General features: G+C 32.7%; 1 protein-coding gene across 2 annotated transcripts in view; it reads right to left on the bottom strand.

Moving 5' to 3' along the window:
• Positions 1-251: 251 nt before the first annotated feature.
• The window catches only part of LOC114326357 (uncharacterized), an 88,785-nt gene continuing 65,783 nt past the window's right edge, over positions 252-23,253 (bottom strand). For both annotated transcript variants that reach the window (XM_050641580.1, XM_050641586.1), the window contains 4 exons: positions 20,359-20,528; positions 16,525-16,702; positions 3,696-3,920; positions 252-555 (listed from right to left, as the gene is read on the bottom strand). In XM_050641580.1, the coding sequence (XP_050497537.1) occupies positions 307-555; positions 3,696-3,920; positions 16,525-16,702; positions 20,359-20,528 (822 nt within the window). In that variant the 3' untranslated portion in view covers positions 252-306. The remainder of the gene's footprint in view (positions 556-3,695; positions 3,921-16,524; positions 16,703-20,358; positions 20,529-23,253) is intronic.

The following is a 23,253-nucleotide window of genomic DNA, read 5'->3' on the forward strand; positions in this document are numbered from 1 at the left end:
TTCAAGTAGATGTAACCCCCCCCCTTAGGATCATCCTGGTTACACCTCTGCTTCTTTGTGCTGTTCTTCCTGTATGCTGTTTAGAAGGTCCTGAAATAAGATATAATGGAACAACTATACACTTAGTGGGATTCCATAGTAGGAAAGCGTTCGATACGTTTTTAACAACTTTTAAATCAGAATCCGGTGTTTTGTTGTAAGGCAATTTTCTAAGACATTTGAGTCTATAAGTTCTGTAGAAAACAATACTATTTTGTATTTAGATACTTTAATAAATAAAAAAACATAACACGATTTTGTACATTATTACTTTGTAATAAAATAACACAATTGACCGAACGTCAATATACATACTGCTCCTATGGTTAGACCAAAAAATAGCGTTTTTCCTGTAACCGGTATGTTAAAAAGTTGTGCATTTATTTTTAAACTGGTTGTATAGAGCAATACAGAGTCCAATTCCAGGGTTGGTGTATCTGAATGGACGTAGGGTCGTGCTCTTACTTCTTGACCTACAGTTTTTAGTACTTCACACGCGTTTGTTAATCTTGCAGCCTAAAAATAAACCGTATCAAATAACTTGTACATACGATATTGAAATATTATCAAACAAACAAGACATATATTACAAACAACTAAGTGTCTTAAAATTTACACGTGCGTTGATCTTTATTGGCGAAAATTTAAAAAGCTGGTCAAAATTGTGTAAAGCTGGTCGTGGTATCTCAGGGACCATACAGAAAATGACCCGCTGGTACAATAATGGTCACCGTCTAGTTGAAAACAAGAATTTAATTGGGAGGTATAAGTAATTGACATATGCGTTAGCAGCAATGGTCACCAAAGTAACAAACGCAGAAGTGGCTCAAGCGCTTCAAAAAATAAAGAAAGGAAAAGTGGTAGGACCAGATGATATTCCTGGGGAAGTATGGAGAGCATTGGGAGAGACAGGAACAAGGTGGCTAGCAGGTTTATTTAATAGAATTATGGAAGTTGGACAAATGCCAGACGAATGGAGAAGCAGTATACTAGTACCTGTCTACAAAAACAAGGGAGATATACAACAATGTACAAACTACAGGGCTATAAAACTGCTTAGCCACACCATGAAAATATGGGAAAGAGTAATTGATAGACGGATACGTGAAGAGACCGAAATATCCGAGAATCAATTTGACTTTATGCAGGGCAGATCAACAACAGATGCCATTTTCATTATAAGGCAGTTGATGGAAAAATGCAGGAGTAAAGAAACAAACGCTCATAATTATTCATTGATCTTGAGAAAGCATATGATAGAGTTCCTCGAGAGATTCTGTGGTGGGCACTCAATAAGAAAGGAGTCCCTGGCGAATATGTAAAGATCGTGAGAGATATGTATGAGGGAGTAACGACTAGTGTTAGCACAGGTGTGGGAGAGACTGATAAATTTCATGTGAAAGTAGGATTGCACCAAGGCTCGGTGTTTAGTCCGTATGTATTCTCATTAGTTTTGGACCAGATAACAGCGAAACTACAATGTTCATTTAAAGATGGAGTTACTACAAATAAAATGGTATCTTTGGATGGTGAACTGATTGTAAAAAGCAATAGTTTTAATGTTTTAAGTACCTGAGATCGGTATTACAGAGTAATGGAGAAATATATGGAGATGCATGCAGTAGAATTAGGGCTGGATGGATGAAGTGGAAGGAAACGAGTGGTGTGCTGTGTGACAGGAAAATTACAATGAAGTTGAAGGAAAATTCCATAAAACAGTCATAAGACCGGCCATGATGTACGGAACTGAATGTTGGGCAGTGAAAAAGAAAGAGGAACAGCGAATGCATGTGGCGGAAATGAGAATGCTTAGATGGATGAGTGGAGTGACAAAAAAGGATAAGATTAAAAATGAGTAAATTAGGGGAAGTCTAGGTGTGGCACCAATTGATGCCAAAATGAGAGAGCATAGGTTGAGATGGTTTGGTCATGTTCAACGTCGAGACGTTAATCACCCAATACGAAGAATTGCTGAAGTGCAGATTCCTGGAAGGAGTAGGAGAGGAAGACCAAAGAAGACGTGGGGGGAGATGATTAGGCAGGACATGTTGGTAAAGGGGATTAATATTGATATGACTCAAGATAGAATTGTATGGAGAAATGCAATTAGGGAAGCCGACCCCGCATAGGGATAAGGCAAAGAGAATGATGAAGTAATTGACATATGCCTTAGACAAACATCTCGTTTGATAAAATCTGCTGTGTGTGGTAAAATCCGCTGTACATATTATGAATCTGCGAAAATTCTTTTTGCAGTATTTGAACCTATCCCATTTCATATAAAATTTGAACTATTTGTCACCTAAATAAATACAAAGTATTCCCTTAATGACAAGTTGAAAGAGGCGGAAAACTAAAATTCGGATTATTGTCCTCTGATGCCTTTTAAGATGTATATATAAAGCAAAACAAAGTGATGAATTAGTCGACAAGGGACTCTAAAATTTCTGTCACGACTTTGTTGTTCACCGTGACAATAATATTTAGCGAACTAGCTCCTGTATACCCACAAAAGTGAATAAAAATCAACTGAAAGTAAAGATGATTCAGATTTGATTACAGTACAGGGCCCCCACTTTGTGCTTATACGTATTTCGATTTTAAATAAATCTTTTCAGAGCACCTGTCATTCATAGATAGTGCTAGTAGCATCTTTGGTAATTATTTTTATAATTAGGTACCCCGAAAACATGAGAAATATTCTTTATGAAATGTTCTTTAACGGTAAAATATTGCAAAACCTCTAAATTTTAAAGAACCGCATGGATTCACATGAAATTTAGCATACACATAGCTAATAAGTCAAAGAAAAAGTGATATTGTGCCGATGTGTGCTTTTGCCCTAGGGGTGAGTTTCACCCCCTCTCGGGGATGAAAAAATATATGTCCAAAATAATTCCAGAAATGGATAAACTGACTAATTCTAAGCAACTTTTGTTCTATAGAGTTTTTTTACCAAGTCAACACTTTTCGAGTTATTTGCGAGTGAACGTATTCATTTTTCAACAAAATAACCACGTTTTTAGACGGTTTTTCGCAAATAACTCAAAAAGTATTTTGATTTTGTCGAAAAAAAACATTCTTAGCAAAAATATAGCCTGTAAAAAACTGAAAAAGATGGTGTATATATTAGGTTTCTATACGTAGCAAAAGCAGAGTTACGAGCTAATGAAAATATGTTCATATTCGTCAAATTCCAAATCGAATATTTTAACGTGCTATAACCCAAAAATGAAGCACTTATTGGGGAAAGTTCATTACAACTTTTTTAAATTGTTTTAAAAAAGCTTTATTTGTGTGTTATTATAAAAAAATTATAGCATCAAAAGTAAACAAGTTAAGTTCAAAATAAAGTTGGTCCCTGTTCTTTGGTAAAAAAATCAGGAGAATCACCCCCTAATTAGCATCTCAAATGAACTTAATCGTTACCATTTCACAAGTTTCTTTACTCGTGTATGTATTGTTTATATGATCTGTAAGTTTCATTGGTTCAAAGTCCTTATTTTTGAAAGGGCTGTAGTTAAAAGGGCTTGAACGATTCACCAATCACGAGTGTATGCAAATTTAGAAACACCAAATCTTAACCAATTTTTCCAAAGTAATTATGGTAGTAATCCAAAACAGATAATAAAAAAATAATTGTGAAAAGTATTTACCTGGACAAATGGTGCTAAAGCAATTAGAGCCCATAATATTACATTGAATATATTAACCAAACTAAAACTGTATAAATCCATTTCATCTTTATGATTTTGGTAAAAGCGAACCATCCACAGAGTTCCCGAAAGAGCAAAACTTGCATCCATTATTGTTAGCAGACAAACTGATGGAGATATTTTGCTGTTAAAATATTTTAATAATTTCTTAAAATCTTCAATATCCTAAAAAATAATTAATACTAAAAAATCATACAGAAGTAAAAACTTCGTTTGTACAATGGTATAAAAAAGTTTATTAAAAACCATTAAAAATCATCCAAGAGGATTCGCAAAACGTTTTCGATCTAGATCAGATCATGTTCAGTGCGTCCTGCTTAGTACATGTATGAAACATTAATGAAACTAGCAACCTTATGAAATTGGTAACATCGAGAAATATGGTTTACATGATACTTATATGATATTTATAGCGACTCCAAGTCGATGTTAAAAGATTGAATGTGTTAGGAGTGCTCAAAGGGCAACATGGTTCCCTGCTCGATAAGAACTTGTGGTTCTTGCCAGTTCAATGGACATAGACCGACCTTAGTGCTTTTTTTTCAAATCCGAATAAAAATTAATACGCTGCTGTTCTGAGTGATACTCCACTCCACAATAGTCATTCCATTCTGTTCCATTGACCTATTCTGAAGATTTAGAACTAAACAGTACGCATTCTAATTATAGTAGTTGTTATATTACTTCTATCTCTATGTAAGAGATAACGAGATATCAAGGACTATTTGAGAAAACTGGTTGTAGCTAATAAATGGAGGGGATATTTCTAAACAATAGAAAGAAGCCTACATAAAATCGATATACAGGGTGTCCCGAAAAGATTGGTCATAAATTATACCATAGATTCTGGGGTCATAAATAGGTTGATTGAACCTCACTTACCTATACAGCGTGTCTACTTAAGTTGGAAACATATGGGAAACTTTTTTATTATTAATTTTACGAAAAAAAGTTATTCTTTATAAAAAGTTCTGCATGCCCCAAAACCTAAGATTCAATCATCATATATCAAATTTTCTCAATATTATACGAGGTATGTCAAAAAATATGAATTTCGGTCAAGGGTAAAGTACCTTTATTTCTCTCAATATCGAAAATTCTTATGATAAGAAGTTGTTTGCAATTAAAAACTAAGATCAAATATGCAATTACATGCTTCTAATTGAAAAAAAAAATTTTTTTCTCAAATTTATGGATACCCAACATCGTTTTTAATTATTACAAAGATGATAACTCGTTTATTATTCATTTTACGAAAAAAAGTTATTCTTCATAAAAAGCTTTGCATGGTCTAAAATCTAATACACAACCATAATATATCAACTTTTATTAATTTTATACGAGGTGTGTCAAAAAATATGAAATTCGCTCAAGATTATAGTACCTTTATATTTCACAATATTTCAATTAGAAGGATGTAATTGCATATTGAAACATATTTTTTGATTCTAAACAACTTTTTTAATAACCGTTTTCAATATTGTGAAAAATAAAAGTACTTTACTCTTGAGTGAAATTCATATTTTTTGACATACCTCGTATAAAATTAATAAAATGTGATATCTGATGGTTGCATTTTCGGTCTTAGGACATACAGAGCATTTTATAAAGAATACCTTTTTTTCGTAAAAGTAATAATAAAAGAGTTATCGTATGTGTAATAAATAAAAACAAAGTTAGTATCGAATAAAGAGAAAAATTTGGAAAATATTTTTTTCCAATTAGAAGCATGTAATTGCATATTTGATCTTAGTTTTTATTTCCAAACAACTTTTCATAATAAGAATTTTCGATATAGAGAGAAATAAAGGTATTTTACTCTTGAACGAAGTTCATATTTTTTGACATACTTCGTATAATACTGACAAAATTTGATATCTGATGATTTAATCTTAGGTTTTAGAGCATGCAGAACTTTTTATAAAGAATAACTTTTTTTCGTAAAATGAATAACAAAAAAGTTTCCCATATGTTTCCAACTTAAGTAGACACGCTGTATACAATAGTGCACACAAAAAAAGTTACAGCCCTTTGAAGTTACAAAATAAAAATCATTTTTCATATATCGAATACTCTTAGACATTTTTCATTGAAAATGGACATGTGGCATTCTTATGGCAGCAGCATCTTAAATAAAAATTAAAGTAAAATTTGTGTACCCCATAAAAATTTTATGAGGGTTTTGTTCCCTTAAACCACCCAAACTTTTGTGTACGTTCCAATTTAATTATTATTGTGGCACCATTAATTAAACACACTGTTTTTAAAACATTTTTGCCTCTTAGGACTTTTTCGATAAGCCAGTGTTTATCGAGATATTTTGAATATTTATCGAATCCACCACATATTTGTATATGGATAATTACGATTATAGAGACCTGTTAATAATCTAAAAATGTATTTATAACTTATATGTTTACTCATAGGTATTTTTAGAAAAAGAAGCCGCATCTCGATAAAAGGTGACTTATCAAAAAAAGACTAAGAAGCAAAAAAGTTTTAAAAACACTGTGTTTAACTAATGGTACCACAATAATAGTTTAATTGGAACGTACACAACCATTTGGGGGGTTTAAAGGAACAAAACTCCCATAAAAATTGTATGTAAATATATTAAAAAAGAAGCCGCATCTCGATAAAAACTCGCTTATCCAAAAAATACTAAGAGGCAAAAAAGTTCTAAAAACGTTGTGTTTAACTAATGGTACCACAATAACGAATTAATTGGAACGTACACAAAAGTTTGGGGTGGTTTAAGGGATCAAAACCCCCATAAAATTTTTATGGGGTGGACAAATCTCACCATAATTTTGTATTAAGATGATCCTGCCATAAGAATGATACATGTCCATTTTCAATTAAAAATATTTAATAGTTTTCGATATACAGGGTGCGCCAAACCTCTGGTCTTCTTTGATTACGGCTAAACTATGAGATATACAAAAAAATGTTAATAACAAAACTAATGTGTATCAAAGAGGTCTATAATTTAAAATTATTTTCAATTATACAGGGTGAGTCAGAACGACGGTATGAACCAAAGTTGTATTTTTTTAAATGGAACACCCTGTATATTAAATCATTTTTGAATATATTATTTAAAAATATGAAAAATTTGTATAAGGTCTTATAGGCCTAAAGTTAATAATTTTCGAAATATTTACATTTTTATTGAGAAAAATGGTAATATTTATAGGGTTGTGGATTATGTTTCCAAGGAAATAAAAATTTAGGTGATAGGTCAAAGTTTTTAGAATATAGTGTTATTTTTAAATAATTTAATATTTTTTACTTTTAGCCATAAAATATACAGTGTGATCACTATTTGCAAATACAAAATTTTCTCATTTTTTTTAAATGAGACACCCTGTATATTAGTTTTGCGTTTTGTAGTAAATATTACAACCTTTCTTTTGGTATAAGGTTGTATGTACCTAGCTTGCTTCGTTTTGTAGATATTTTAAAAAAACTATAGATTTTACGTGTTTGCGGATTTTTTATTTAAAAATTTTTTTGCAAAAAAAATAATTATAATCTGGTTTTAGAAACATACACCAAAATATAAAATATGAAAATAAAAACGTAATTAAAGATTAAAATAAATCGTATGCTAGTACAATTCAATTGAATTTAATAACTTTAAATTATTTTACAAAACATATTTTACCATATTAATGAATGCATAAATTAGTTACTAAATTAAATCAACAACCAAATTTTAAATCAACCGTAGTAATTTTTCTACTACAGCAACTTTCCTGTACCAAATTAATTGTTAGTTAAATTGTATTTAGTTAAACTTTTAATTTACCTTTTAAATTTACTTACATACATCTTGAGAATGTAAAAATTATTATAAAGTATGCTTTGAAACAAATGAATGTTAAATGTATCATCCAAATTATTTATTAATATAAATAGTATTTACTTGTGTCACAAAAACTGGTAATACTTTTGTAGTTGAAATTTTTGTAACAATTTTTTATATTTTAAATTTTAATTTTTTAACCGAAAAATTTTTGGATATGACATTTGTTTTGGGCGAAACCATTAGAAATTATTACCAGCTTTTGTGACACGAGTAGGTACATAGATACTATTTACTTCCTAATATACTTCCATAACGTTCATTTGTTTCAAAGCATACTTTATACGTTCTCAAGATGTAGGTAAATTAAAAAGTTATTAACTGATCTTACTCGTAAATACAATATAACTAACAATTAATTTGGTACAGGAAAGTTGCTGCGGTAGAAGAATTACTACGATTGATTTAAAATTTGGTTGTTTTTTTAATTTAGTAACTAATTTATGTATTCATTAATAAGGTAAAATATTTTTTGTAAAATAATTTAAAGTTATTAAATTCAATTGAATTGTACTAGCATACGATTTATTTTAATCTTTAATTACGTTTTTATTTTCATATTTTATATTTTACTGTATGTTTCTAAAACCAGATTATAATTATTTTTTTTGCAAAAAAATTTTTAAATAAAAAATCCGCAAAAACGTAAAATCTATAGTTTTTTTTAAATATCTACAAAACGAAACATGCTAGGTACATACAACCTTATACCAAAAGAAAGGTTGTAATATTTACTACCAAACACAAAACTAATATACAGGGTGTCCCATTTAAAAAAAATGAGAAAATTTTGTATTTGCAAATAGTGATCACACTGTATATTTTATGGCTAAAAGTAAAAAATATTAAATTATTTGAAAATAACACTATATTTTAAAAACTTTAACCTGTCACCTAAATTTTTATTTCCTTGGAAACATAATCCACAACCCTATAAATATTACCATTTTTCTCAATAAAAATGTAAATATTTTGAAAATTATTAACTTTAGGCCTATAAGACCTTATACAAATTTTTCATATTTTTAAATAATATATTCAAAAATGATTTAATATACAGGGTGTTCCATTTAAAAAAATACAACTTTGGTTCATACCGTCGTTCTGACTCACCCTGTATAATTGAAAATAATTTTAAATTATAGACCTCTTTGATACACATTAGTTTTGTTATAAACATTTTTTTGTATATCTCATAATTTAGCCGTAATCAAAGAAGACCAGAGGTTTGGCGCACCCTGTATTGAAAAAAATCGATTTTCATTTTGTAACTTCAAAGGGCTATATCTTTTTTTATGAGCACATTTGTACTAAGGTAAGTTAGGTTCAATCGAACTATTTTTGACTCCAGAATATGTGGTATAATTTATGACCAATCTTTTCGGGACACCCTGTATAAAAAAGGAAACAGAAAAGAATGCGAAAATTACAGGGGGATAAGCGTCATCGCTACAATGGGAAGACTGTATGGCAGGATTCTCAGGAACAAAATAGAAGAAAATATAGAAGGTAAAATCGGAGAAGAGCAAGCAGGATTCACAGTAGGGAAATCATGTCTAGATCATATCCATATAATACTACAGACAATAGAGAAGAAAAGAGCTAAGAACAGAGATGTAGACGTACGATACCGTGCACGATGAAGACGTACGATACCGTGCCAAGGAAAGAACTGTACAAAGCAATGACTAAAATAGTGATACCACCTAACATAACAACAGCAATCAGAACATATTATAGAGTGGAAATGAACTAGTATATATTGTTAAGTTGGTAGATTGCCGTGATACGTTGCAAGTTTGGTATGTCGAGTTGAAACACTAACTCTAACTTATAACTTTATTTATGATTTACAACTCCATCAACATATAAGGTTACTAAGATGTTGTTTCGCGGGGTAGTCCTTCAGGACACCCTTCACGTATGACTGCTAACTAGCATAGTAACGATCTTAATCTTAATATGAATAATAACAATACTATAATGCCAATATTAATCCCTATGTGGGCTACTTATATCTTCTTATAATTCGGACTTTGAAAAGTAAACGATACGTGAGTCTCTGCGAGGTTACACAAAACAAACTCCGTCAATCGTCAATCAACCTTCGTTTTGTTTGCGTATGTAGAAACAACATTTTTGTAACAACCTAATTACTTAAATTATATACATTTTTTAGATACATATTATATTATACAGTAAGGGTTTTTCCCTTACTGTACACCTCCCATCGGGGAAAAAGAAAGCAATGGAAAACCTTTGCTCTTCATTTTTCCGTTCGGCCGTTTAGTGTTAATTACATATATAGCTCGTTTTTTAACGAACACAACGCAAAAAGAAATCGTTTACAATTATTAATTCCGTGAGTATTAAGTAGTCTTGTTTCTATTCTCACTTAGTCAATTTTCACTTTAAACTTTGCACTATTGGTTACCCCTGTACCTATTATTTATCTAATCAGTATACAGCTTAACATTGTTCTTATGAATTACTAAGTGATTATTACAAAGACTAAGTTTTCACTCTAATGGCATATAAAACAACATAATGCTATTCTACACACCACCAGAATGAAAACAATGGGAACCTTCTCTGGTTACACCTCCGAGGCTTCTACAATTTGCAAGCCATACGGATGCTAAGACTAAGGAAGATGAGGGAATTCTACTATTTACAATTCACGTCCCATCTGCTCAGCGCGGTAAAGTTCCAACGAGAATGGTTCCCTTCATACTCCACACAGAGTAAATGTAAATCAAAAATGAATAACCATTTTCAATTTCGTTGCAAAACGAAAACACAGCCGAACCATATTCTAGTCCAATCAGAGAGTGCTGCAAGCACTCCTACCGGTTTCGAAACTTATTAGTCTCTCATCAGGAGGCACATATGCTGCTCTCCCTGATCCAACCAAAACAAACCCCAGCGTGCAGTCCCGGATTGCAACGAACGAAATGGCACAGATGTTCTAGCGGCAACTGCTAGCAAAAAGACTAAGTTTTCACTCTAATGGCATATAAAACAACATAATGCTATTGTACACCCCACCAGAATGAAAACAATGGGAACCTTCTCTGGTTACACCTCCGAGGCTTCTACAATTTGCAAGCCATACGGATGCTGAGACTAAGGAAGATGAGGGAATTCTACAATTTACATTTCACGTCCCATCTGCTCAGCGCGGTAAAGTTCCAACGATAATGGTTCCCTTCATACTCCACACAGAGTAAATGTAAATCAAAAATGAATAACCATTTTAAATTTCGTTGCAAAACGAAAACACAGCCGAACCATATTCTAGTCCAATCAGAGAGTGCTGCAAGCACCCCTACCGGTTTCGAAACTTATTAGTCTATCATCAGGAGGCACATATGCTGCTCTCCTTGATCTAACCAAAACAAAACCCAGCGTGCAGTCCCGGATTGCAACGAACGAAATGGCATAGATGCCCTAGCGGCAACTGCTAGCAAAAAGACTAAGTTTTCACTCTAATGGCATATACATAAAACAACATAATGCTATTCTACACCCCACCAGAATGAAAACAATGGGAACCTTCTCTGGTTACACCTTCGAGGCTTCTACAATTTGCAAGCCATACGGATGCTGAGACTAAGGAAGATGAGGGAATTCTACAATTTACAATTCACGTCCCATCTGCTCAGCGCGGTAAAGTTCCAACGAGAATGGTTCCCTTCATACTCCACACAGAGTAAATGTAAATCAAAAATGAATAACCATTTTCAATTTCGTTGCAAAACGAAAACACAGCCGAACCATATTCTAGTCCAATCAGAGAGTGCTGCAAGCACCCCTACCGGTTTCGAAACTTATTAGTCTCTCATCAGGAGGCACCGCGCTGAACAGATGGGACGTGAATTGTAAATTCTAGAATTCCCTCATCTTCCTTAGTCTCAGCATCCGTATGGCTTGCAAATTGTAGAAGCCTCGGAGGTGTAACCAGAGAAGGTTCCCATTGTTTTCATTCTGGTGGGGTGTAGAATAGCATTATGTTGTTTTATGTATATGCCTTTAGAGTGAAAACTTAGTCTTTTTGCTAGCAGTTGCCGCTAGGGCATCTATGCCATTTCGTTCGTTGCAATCCGGGACTGCACGCTGGGGTTTGTTTTGGTTGCATCAGGGAGAGCAGCATATGTGCCTTGATGTGCCATTCAACTTGATTATAAACAAGAAGTAAGAGCGAGAATAGAGGTAGCCCGACAAGGCTTTATCAAAATGAAAAGCTTATTTTGTAACAGTAGCATTAACATCAGCCTTAGATGTTGTTTTCTGCACTGCTATGTATCGTCAATACTTTTATGTGGAACGGAGGCCTGAACTTTTAACATAACGCTGATGAATAAGTTATAAGCCTTTTAACTCTGGCTTTATGGAAGAATCTAGAAAATACATTGGGCAACCCACACCACCAACGAAAATGTTCTAAGGAGAATAGGTACGGATAGGGAGCTACCAAAGATCATCAAAGTTAGAAAAGTTAGCTACCCGGGACACGGGCGCCCATATAAAAATTTTTAGGGGGGGCGGCAGACGTGAAGATGTTGCACATTACATTATAATGTATACTTTGGATAACCACATATAGTTTAAAGCACCCGAGAAACCAGGTGGGGACCACAGCCCCCCTGCCCAGGGTATGGGCGCCCATGATCTGGGACACATAATGACAAACGAAAAATACCGCCTCGCGCAACTGATCATCCAGGGTAGGATTGAAGGAAAACGTGGTCCCGGTAGAGCCGGATTTAAGGCAGTGGGGGCCCCTGGGCAAAATTTGTGTGGGGGCCCTACCTCCTACCATTAAAAAATGTTGATCTACTTTTATAAATATAATTTGAAATAATAAAAAGTACAAGAGCTGTGACTTGTTACAGTAAAATATTAAAATTGATAGTAACATTTATTGTTTTAAAGTCCGGGAACTTTTCGAGATATTTTAATTGAGAATTTCTTGATTTTGTGGGACATATCTAGTTGCATTAAGACATCGTGGCCAATGCTCATTGTAGAGAGATCATTCAAACACTCTTGGCTCATCATAGACGGAAGTCGATTTTTAATTAACTTTAATTTTGAGAATGATCTCTAACCACTGCAGTTAGTTAGCACTACAACTAAATATAAACAAAGTGTCACCTCAACATTTGGAAAAGCATCACTCATATTCTTTTCTTTTAGCAGTTGGTACTTTTGAAGTTCTTTGCTTATATTTGATGAGCTGATTTCCTCTTTAAATGAATTAAAGAATCTTACAAACTGTACCAGCAGATGGACACATAAGTTTTCATCTAAATCATTGCTATAAATGTTGGTAAGTGAGCTTCAATTTCATTGAGAGTTAAATTTTCCAATTTTCCCAAATAATGTAAAAATCCAAAATTGGAATGAATGGATTCATATGCAGAAAGCCTATGACTTAAAGAGGTAATGAAGTGACTGAAATTTTGAGTTCTAACCTTCTCTGATGTTCTCATATCTTTCGAAATTGTCACGTCTTGACTGTATAATTTATTTAAGTGATCTAAGTGCTGCCACTCCTGAATTAAGGTCAATATTTGGATCTTGAAGAATACGACTTGTGCTGTTTGTCCTCCCTAATATCTCTCTGTTTCCAGTACACATTCAATTATAGGTACAAACCATTTGCAATGCTACAAGTTTTAAATTGTTGCTCATAGTCTTCCGAAATTTTTTGGATAATGCTCCTTTAATCTGATTATAACCTTTAACTAGTCCTTTTGCGCATTACCTCCATGACCATCTAGTAGTATTAGAGTAGTGTATTAGATAGTGACTATCTAGTAGTAGTAGAGGAAGTGGAAAATACAAGAAATGCTAAGAAATTATTCTAAGAAATTGATTGTTAATTGATTGATATGAACTGAATAATATTTTGACTTAATCCTTGAAACTATTTCATTTAATACGTTTTGACCCATCGGACGTACAATTTCCTCACATATAGTTGATGAAAGATAGTTGTTGACATGTCCGCTTCCAGGATTTGAATATTTATTAATATGGTGCTTCAAAAATTACTCATATCCAGCTAATAACAGGAGTATTCCCAAATAATTTTCATTTTGTGATGAATTCGACAACCCATTTTAGCTGCGAAATGCTAAATCTTGTTCACAAATAAACTTTATAACACTAAAATTAGTCTTTGAGTTACCATTTTCCAATAATTCTTTATTTCTTCGGCCTGTTTTGCTATTTCAGTACCTACCAATACGCCCAATTCTTTCGTGTGCTTTAGACATTTCGTGATCTATAAGCCTACTATCTGCATGTTGCCAATCACAAAATCCTCTGTGGCTAAAATGTGTACGAACACTAGATAAAAATTTACAAACGAAGCAATACACTCACCCGATGGACGGTGAAAAACATAACCATGAACAATGTATTATATTGTCACTCCTACGCTCCTTCATTTTATACTTGTCATTTGTCATATATTGTCGAGTTCCTGTATCTCCTGCCAATATCTGTTTAAATGAACCTCTTATGTTTGGGGCTTTGTGGGGGCCCCGGGCAGCTGCCCAGCCTGCCACTCCTTAAATCCGGCCCTGGGTCCCGGTAGGCGCCAGATTTATCTGCTAGGCTAGAACTCGGCTAGAAATATCAGAGACTGGACCGGCCTTTTTTTTTTTTTTTTTTTTTTTTTTTGCTTAGACTTACCGTCATACTGCCATACACATAAGGAATACAAGTTATCAAGTTATACAAAACAGGTTTAAAACAAAGATAACAACTAAAAGGTATTAAGTAACACTAAGCTTAACAGCTAAAACAACTAACTACCAAAGGTATTAATTAAAAATGTTTAAGGGAATTATAATGATAATTTGCTGTCTTTTAAAAAGTTAATTAAAGAGTTGTATACATCTACAGAACCAAGTGATAATAAATATAGTACATTCCAAGGAGTTGCTACTTTACATTTTAATAAATCATTTATTAATTTAGATGAGTAAATTGTATTTTTAGAACAACCAAAAAATATATGATCTAAATCACTTTCCTCTTCGCAATGCTCACATTTATCATTATCCAAAACCTGTATTTTAAATAAATGCTTTGGATAACATGCGTGCCCGAATCGTACTCTAATAATAGAAGTTATGTACTTTCTAGAAGCTCTACAAGACTTGTACCAAGGAAATTTGGGAATATCGGGCTGAATTAACGAGTATCTATTTTGATTCACAAAAGAGTATTCCTTCCACTGGTAGCTCCACTCCCGATGCAGTGTTGACTTGAAAGAGATTATACTATCAGTCAGTGTTATTTTATGTAGAATACTGGTATCGGATGAAACGCTTTCTTTGGCTAATAAGTCGACATACTCATTATGTTCAAATCCTGCGTGTGCTTTAATCCAGATAAAATGTACATTGATTCCTTTGGTTAAAAGATTTTGTTTAATATGTTTAATTTTATAAATGTATGGGCAGTCTTGGATGTTTGGGGGTCCATATTTACCAAGAGATTTCAATACTGCTAAGGAGTCAGACAAAATTATAATATGGGCGAAATCAAATTCAGCTACATATAGTAAAGCTTCATATATTGCAATAGCCTCTGCTGTATAAATTGAAGTCTCCGGTTTCAGTTTGAATTTCTTTTCTATATGTCCCGATGGTATAAAAAAGGCGCATCCAGTTCCATCTGCAGATTTAGACGCATCTGTATATAGAGCTATTGACTCATTGTAATTGTTCGTTATGGATAAAAGAATATTTTTATTTAAATATATGTTTTCAATATAATTTGGTACAATAATATCTGTAGGAGAAAAGAAAGAAGAGTACGCGTAGTTTTTGAATAAGTCGTTCGTTTTATCTATATTTTTTAAGAATACTATATTTTGATTATAAGCTTCACACAGTAAGGGAGATTTCTTTTTTTGCCAATATTTATTGGTTAGATCATGGCAACTCAAAGTCACTATTTTTTGGTATAGAAGTGGGTTAAGTAAGTATACTTTCATTAAATATTTTTTAGACAAAAAACTTCGTCTTAGATTTAAAGGAGGTTCCAAGGCTTCCACATATAAAGCTTGTACTGGAGTGGATCTCATAGCTCCTAGACATACTCGTAAGGCTGAATTCTGTAAAACGTTGATTTTGTTTAGTAGTGCATTACTTGCTGATCCATACAAAACACTACCGTAATCGAAAATAGATCGTATGTAAGCTTTATAAAATAATAAACTTACTTCAACATCCGATCCCCACCAAGTTCTATTAATTGATTTAAGAAAGTTTATTCCCTTATTACACCTGTTTAACATGTCGTCAATATGTAACTTCCAGGTCAATTTTTGGTCGAGTATCATTCCAAGATATTTAATTTTATTTTTAAAAGAAAATTTATGCCCACCTAAGGTGATTGTGCTAATATTAGGAAAGTTATGTCTGGTAAATAAACAAACTTGTGATTTACTGCATGATAATTCAAAGCCATTTTCAATAAACCATTTTTTATGGAGACCATAGATACTATTCAAGTTTTCAATGGATTGCTGATATTTCTTGTGTTCTGTGTACAAACAGAAATCGTCAGCATATTGTACAATATTAAATGCAATATTGTTAATAGTGATGTTATGTAGATCTGCTGTGTAAATGTTAAATAAAATAGGGCTCAAAACGGAGCCCTAGGACCGGCCTTGATTCAACATCTTTGTTTAGAGCCGCATTGGACAGACACAGATTTGTCATCTTTGGCTAACCTCCACTAAAAGAGACAGCACCACAAGAAGACGTTTTCTATTCGCAAATACAAAACTCGTCATAACATTTAATCATGTCATGACGTTTTAACATTTTTAATCTGATGCAAAAAAAAGTAATGTACTTAATATAATCTTACCCTCATCCATTCCAACGGCTGAACAGGAAACTGGAGTAATTTCTCTCTCATAAACTTAACATAGGAGGATAATAGTTGTGCTTGTAGGCAATAATTGGATACTATCGTTGACTGAACTAAATCATGCCACAAAGAGCACATGATTAGTAAAACTTTTAATAAGATGGAACTTGTCACACTAAAAAATAATAAAATAAACGTAACACAATATGAAATAGGGAAATCAACATGCAAAAAGGAATATAATATGAGAGGTGTTACGTAAGTTTTTAGATAAATAAATAAACCAATTTTTTTCCCCATTTTTTATTTTAAAAGAACTAGCTGCTTCTTCAGCGTTAGCTGTTTCAATATAAATATTGAATAATGACCTTGCAAATGCTGAAACTCTATAAAACAATACTGCCCAGTCCTAACTTACGGCACCTTACGGCCCAGAACTCTAACAAATAGTAATGACTATTTCACTCATCTTAAAATTTTCACATAATCTGACCAATCACAAACCAAAGACAGCTTGTGTTATCGCGAAAACACCAACTGTCTTTCAATTCTGATTGGTCTATCAGCTTCGTGTTTTCAACGACGTAACCATGGATACCGATCGCAAAGCAAAGTTTGACGTTTGCCAAAAAAATTATTGTAGCTGTATACGTCAAAATGAGTCGTTTCGGTGGTACTTCAAACGAAGTTATAAACCAAAACATTGAAGAAAATATACCGAGTAACACAAGAAAATCTAAATCTTATATATGGAGACAATTTATGATGTTCTGTGTGGATCGCAACTACAAATTAGATGCAGAAAATAACAACGAAAGACTAGCATTCATTCTAAAAGACTGGGCCTTCAACTATTTATTGTTATAGGTAAAAAATAATTATAACAAATTATTTATAGTTATAATAAATATTTCATGATTATGACTAATTGTGAATTATTCAAAAAATGGGTAGATTTGGGTTACCTAGATCAAATTGTATGTATTATTATTAAATTCCTTCCTCTCATTCTACTGAATTTTTGACCTATCACTTTGTTCGTGAAATAGTCTAATAAAATACCACTCGTGATTTAATTTATCTTATAAGTCTGTCTTTTATTTCTAAACTCAACTGAGTTGCTTAAAGAAAACACCACTCGTCCTACGGACTCGTGGTGTTTTCAAGCAACTCAGTTTCGTTTAGAAGTAAATCGACAGACTTATCGCGAAAATTGAATCACTAGTGGTATTACTATTGATTATTTCATTCATAGGAGATTCTGACCAATAGAAAGCTACAGAAATCTGAATTAAATCGATAATTTTTGATAATCTCCCGTTGTTAAGTATATTACGTCAGATGCCCTTCGTTGCTACGAAAAAATACATTCAGTGACATTAATGACAATTAATGTTTTAAAAATTATAAAAGTGATAACTTTCAATCGTCAAATATTTATAAAAACTGTGTGTTTAATGGTACTTACATAAATAAATTACAATAAAATTTTGGTTTTGAACAGTTTTATTCATGAAATAATCGCAACAAATTGCACTCGACCTCTGAAATTAATATAGAATTTTTGCTCTCGTGACACTTTGACATAATTTCACTCGCCTTCGGCTCGTGAAATTAAAACTGTCAAAGTGTCACTCGGGAAAAATTCAATAATTTCAGAGCTCTTATGCAATTACTACTGAAAATTCAACCCTGAATTATAGGTTATCATGAGTCAATAAGTAGACCAGGGCAGATCTGTGAAAAAACGTCTATTTTTGGATGTGCGAGGTGGCATTCGGATTTTTGCAGATAAAGTTAGGTGACAACTTCAACAATAATCATTGACTTGCTCCTTCTCAAATAGGCCCGGAACATTAATAAAAAAATTAAAATATTTAAAAATATCGATTTTTTTTTACTTTCATTGCTTATAACTTTAAAACGATTCATTTTGGAACAAAGTCGTACGGAAATAAAATAAAGATAATTGAATTTTGTATAAAATACGACTAGTTTAAAATGTCTTAAATTATTACCCTTACTGCAAAATAGCAATAAATAGAAAATAAGGGGGCAAAAAAGACTGTTTTTATTAAATGGTTTTCAACCACTTTGGTTGCAGTTAGAACCTTCATAATTCGCTTAGAAAATTCTTACAATATACTTAAACCGTCCACCAAATTTCATTAAAATTGACCTAATAGATTTTAAATAATAATTTTGAAATCTAATTTTTTTTAAAAATGTTCAAATTTTTTAAGAACCCTCTGAACAAAAAGTAGACTATTTAGAAGTTTGCTAATATTTTTACATATAAAGAGGTTCTCTACCTATTTAATACACTTTACAAAATTAAAATCGGATTATTTAAGCGGCCTCAGCACTGTTTTAAAGTTATAAACAATGTTTTGGCTTATAAACAAATACAGTAAGGGCGTTTGAGTTGGAATAAATTCATTTTCTTGCGAATGGGCAGTTTTGGAGATAAATCCCGAAACAGATCAATTTTTATTTTTAAATTATAATTTTCATACTAGTGACACGTAATCTAAATATTGGAATTAATTTAATTTAATTTTTTTTTTAATTCAAGCCCTGTATAAATAATTATGTTAATGTTTATATTAGGGAATACAAAATTGAATAGTCTTTCGATTGAGCTATCACACGGCACCTATTCTCATTTAAAAAAATCATCGATTACGTCATCACGCCCAGATGGATGACGTGACTAGTATGATATAATACCAAAAAATTAGTATTTAAAAATTAAAATCAACCCATTTCGGGATTTATCTCCAGAGACGCCTATTCTCGAGAAAATGAACTTATACCAACTTAAACGTCCTCACTGTATTTGTTTATAAGCCAAGAAATTGTTTATAACTGTAAAACAGTGCTGAGGCCGCTTAAATAATCCGATTTTAATTCTGTAAAGTGTTATAGATAGGTAGAGAGCCTCTTTATATGTAAAAAATTAGCAAACTTCTAAATGGTCTACTTTTTCTTCAGAAAGTTGTCAAAAAATTTGAACTTTTTTAAAAAAATTGAGATTGCAAAATTATTCTGCAAAATCCATCAGGTCGATTTTAATGAAATTTGGTGAACGATTTAAGCATGTTATAAGAATTTTCAAAGCGAATTACGAAAGTTCTAAGTGCAACCAAAGTGGTTGAAAAACATTAAATAAAAACAGGCTTATTTTGCTCCCTTATTTTGTATTTATTGCTATTTTGCAGAAAGGGTAATAATTTAAGACATTTTTAACCAGTCGTTTATCATACAAAACTCAAATATCTTTATTTTATTTCCCTACGACTTTGTTCCAAAATGAATCGTTTTAAAGTTATGAGCAAAAGAAAGTAGAAAAAAATCGATGTTTTTCTAAATTTTTAAATATTTTAATTTTTTTATTAATGTTCCGGGCATATTTGAGAAGGAGCATAAGTCAATTATAATTATTGAAGTTGTCATCTAACTTTATCTGCAAAAATCCGAATGCCACCTCTCACATCCACCTCAAAACAGATCCGTCCTTGTCTAAAGGTCATTCATCAAGACTCAAGACAATACGGTAGATGGTAGAACTTTATGCGTTTACAAGATGGTAGAACTTTATGCGTTTTTTCGTCTTTTTCGTAAACCTTTCTTCACTCAAACCACTCTTGGTTTTATTAAAAAGCTTCTTACATCTGCTCCAGTCTTTTGTAAGCGTATTCTATCCAGTTTGCGTATTCTACTACGTTAAACTTTCTGTCTTTCTGGATAGCGTTGAGATTTTAACCATGAAATCGCTAGACTACTCACTTTAAAGTGTCATTATTAGTTAGAAATAAAAAAGACCCTTACCTTGTTCCTATCCATTTAAAATGCACTTCTCCATGAACAAGCATGTAGTTTGCAACGGCAAACGATAAACTTATCCATATAATGCTGCTTGTTATAAATAACCATAAGGTTTTTAGCAGCTTCCTTTGGCTGATAAAGCCGTTTGAGATAGTTGTAGAAGCCAAAAAAACCTTAAAGCGAAAGTATTGCATTACAAAAAAAAAATGTTATGAAACCGGAGATATTAGGCGAGGAAATAAGCACTAAAATCGTAAGTGAGACGGATCGTTATGAAACCTTTCTCATTCGATTTGGCGATTTGGGAGAGCTTCAGGATAATTCTCGACTACTTGGCATGAGCGACAAATGACAATTGCAGTTTTGTAGGGGGGAAATGCATTTTCCAAAGTGTATATCAAAGTGTTTTTCAACTAGGAAAATAATTATGGAAATGATTTCAATTTTCATATTCGGGGTTTTTGAGATCGCTGGACAGGAATATCGGGTCGGTGAAGCTATAAGAGATATAGTCCGTCCGCTATAACTTTTCCCATGCGGTACGATTCATTTTCAATCAAATTAAGTCAAAACAGAAACTGAAACGTACGCCGATGTGTGTAGTATATAGTATATAGTATACAAAATGTATATACACATCGACGTTCGTTTCAATTTATGTTTTGACTTAATTTGATTGAAAATGAATTGTACCGCATGGGAAAAGTTATAGCGGACGGACTATAATACCTGGTGCACGGTATCCCGGTATGCACGTCGTCTTCTAGAGTTTTATGGAAATTCATTATGAAAATAGTTGAATCTTGTTATCTCGAGGTTTTGAGGTCGCTGAACACGAATATTGCTTCAGCGATGCTGTACTAGGTACGTGGTGACCAGTATCCATCTCGTGGAGTTTTATGAAAGTTCGTTATGAAAATATGTAGTTGAAATTTATTATCTCGGGATTGTTGAGGTCGCTGAATACGAATATTGCATCGAATATGCTGTACGAGATACCTGGTGTCCTGTATCTAGGTCAGTGGTTCCCAACCTTTTTTGTGCCATGCCCCACATTTGCCTTTATAAAATTCTTATGCCCCCTATGTAACAATAATTTTTAATATAAATATTTAATTATTGACTTACGAAACTTAATGATAGATTTTATGAAGAAATCACTAGTAAATTGCTAACGAAACACACTTAAATTTTCAAAACAAAATTTAAATTCCAAATAATTTTAATAAATGTTTTCCTACTTTAATGTAGTGAGATCCTTGCGCTTGATTTTTGCTGCTTGCTGGACAGAGATTTTATATTAGGTTCGAATTTGGCTAGCTTCAGTCTCAAGTCTCCACGTTTTGTTATGTCCAACCAATTTACCTTTACCAGTAAATCAGTCAGTTTTTAGAAAATTAAAAACTGACTCATCATTTTGCAGTTCTGTGAGTCCTTTTATATCAAAAATCTTTATTTTAAATCAGCCAATAGAATATTCTGATGATTGACAATAACAAGTAAAGAGGTATCAGTTACTTCACATTTTTGGAGCCAATGAAACTGTTCAAAGGTTTTGTTGTTAGTATGTTTCTGACATAACTCAATATGGGTAATGAAACCAAATATATTCGCTTTGCATCGACAAGAGTTTTATTTGTTCCTTGACGTTGCATATTTAATACATTTGGTTTTAAAGATTTCCACTAAATAATTCACAAATGCTTTACCATCCATTGTGAACAGATACTTCATTTCAGGTTTGTCATTTAAGAAATCTTTAACAGAAGCAAAGAGTTCCATAAACATTTTCAAGCAGTTCCCTTCAGATAGCCATCTTACTTCAGTATGAAGTAAAAGTCTTACGTGGTCTTTACTTTGTTCTTCACAAAATAGCTTGAAGAGATGCTCACACTTGGCATTAGATTTAATATCATTAACACACTTTATTACGGAATGTACCTAATGAATACTGCATTTAGAACAGATGAGATGTTTTGAGCTACCAAGATTTTAATATAAATAACACAATCCAAAAGAATCATTCCTGGATTCGCATCTTTCATGAATTTTAAGCAGCCATTTTTCTTGCCCATCAATCCATCAGCAGCACAAGATGTGAGTTATCAATACTGTCTCAATGTCTCTCAAGTTGTTTCAGCCATTTGCAGTGAGAAATTTCTTGTTTTCAGCTTTTGAACAAGTTGTTTTTCAATATCTTCACTCATTTCGTCTTTTCTTCCACTAACAGTATTTTACTGACATAGCTTTTACATCTTTATCTTTTTCAAGAACCGTTTTAAGAAATGCTGATATTGAAGGTTTTGTTAAATTCTCTCCTCACAGTTTTAGCGACGAATAAAGAAATCTAATAACTAGCCTCAAACACACGATTATTAGTTGAAGTATGAGAAGTAAATAGAGATTTTAATATTATTCACCGAAATCTAGCATTGCAATTAAATTGCCCGGAAGGAAAGAGTTAAACTCGTGCCGAGTCCACATTCGAATTGTCCCCCTTTACAATCAAATCGCCCCCTGTGGGGCGTGGCCCCAGGTTGGGAAATACTGATCTAGGTCATCTCCTAGAGTTTTATGAAAATTCGTTATGAAAATAGTTAAAATTTATTATCTCGGGGTTTTGAGGTCCCTGAACACAAATATTGCATCGAATATGCTGTATGAGATGACAAATTTCAACGATTTTCATAATGAATTTCCATAAAACTCAAGGAGACGACGTGCATATCGGAATACCGCGCACCAGGTACCTCTTACAGCTTCGCCGATCCGATATTCTTTACTCTTATTCTTTCTTTTGAGCCAGATTTTTTACTTTTACCTTATTAACCCTCCAGCGGTGACATAAGAAATTTACACATTACTGGTGACCTCGGCCTGTTGGAGCGATAGAGACAT

Source organism: Diabrotica virgifera, chromosome 1 (genome assembly GCF_917563875.1).
Source record: "Diabrotica virgifera virgifera chromosome 1, PGI_DIABVI_V3a".
In the NCBI taxonomy this organism is placed as follows: domain Eukaryota; kingdom Metazoa; phylum Arthropoda; class Insecta; order Coleoptera; family Chrysomelidae; genus Diabrotica; species Diabrotica virgifera.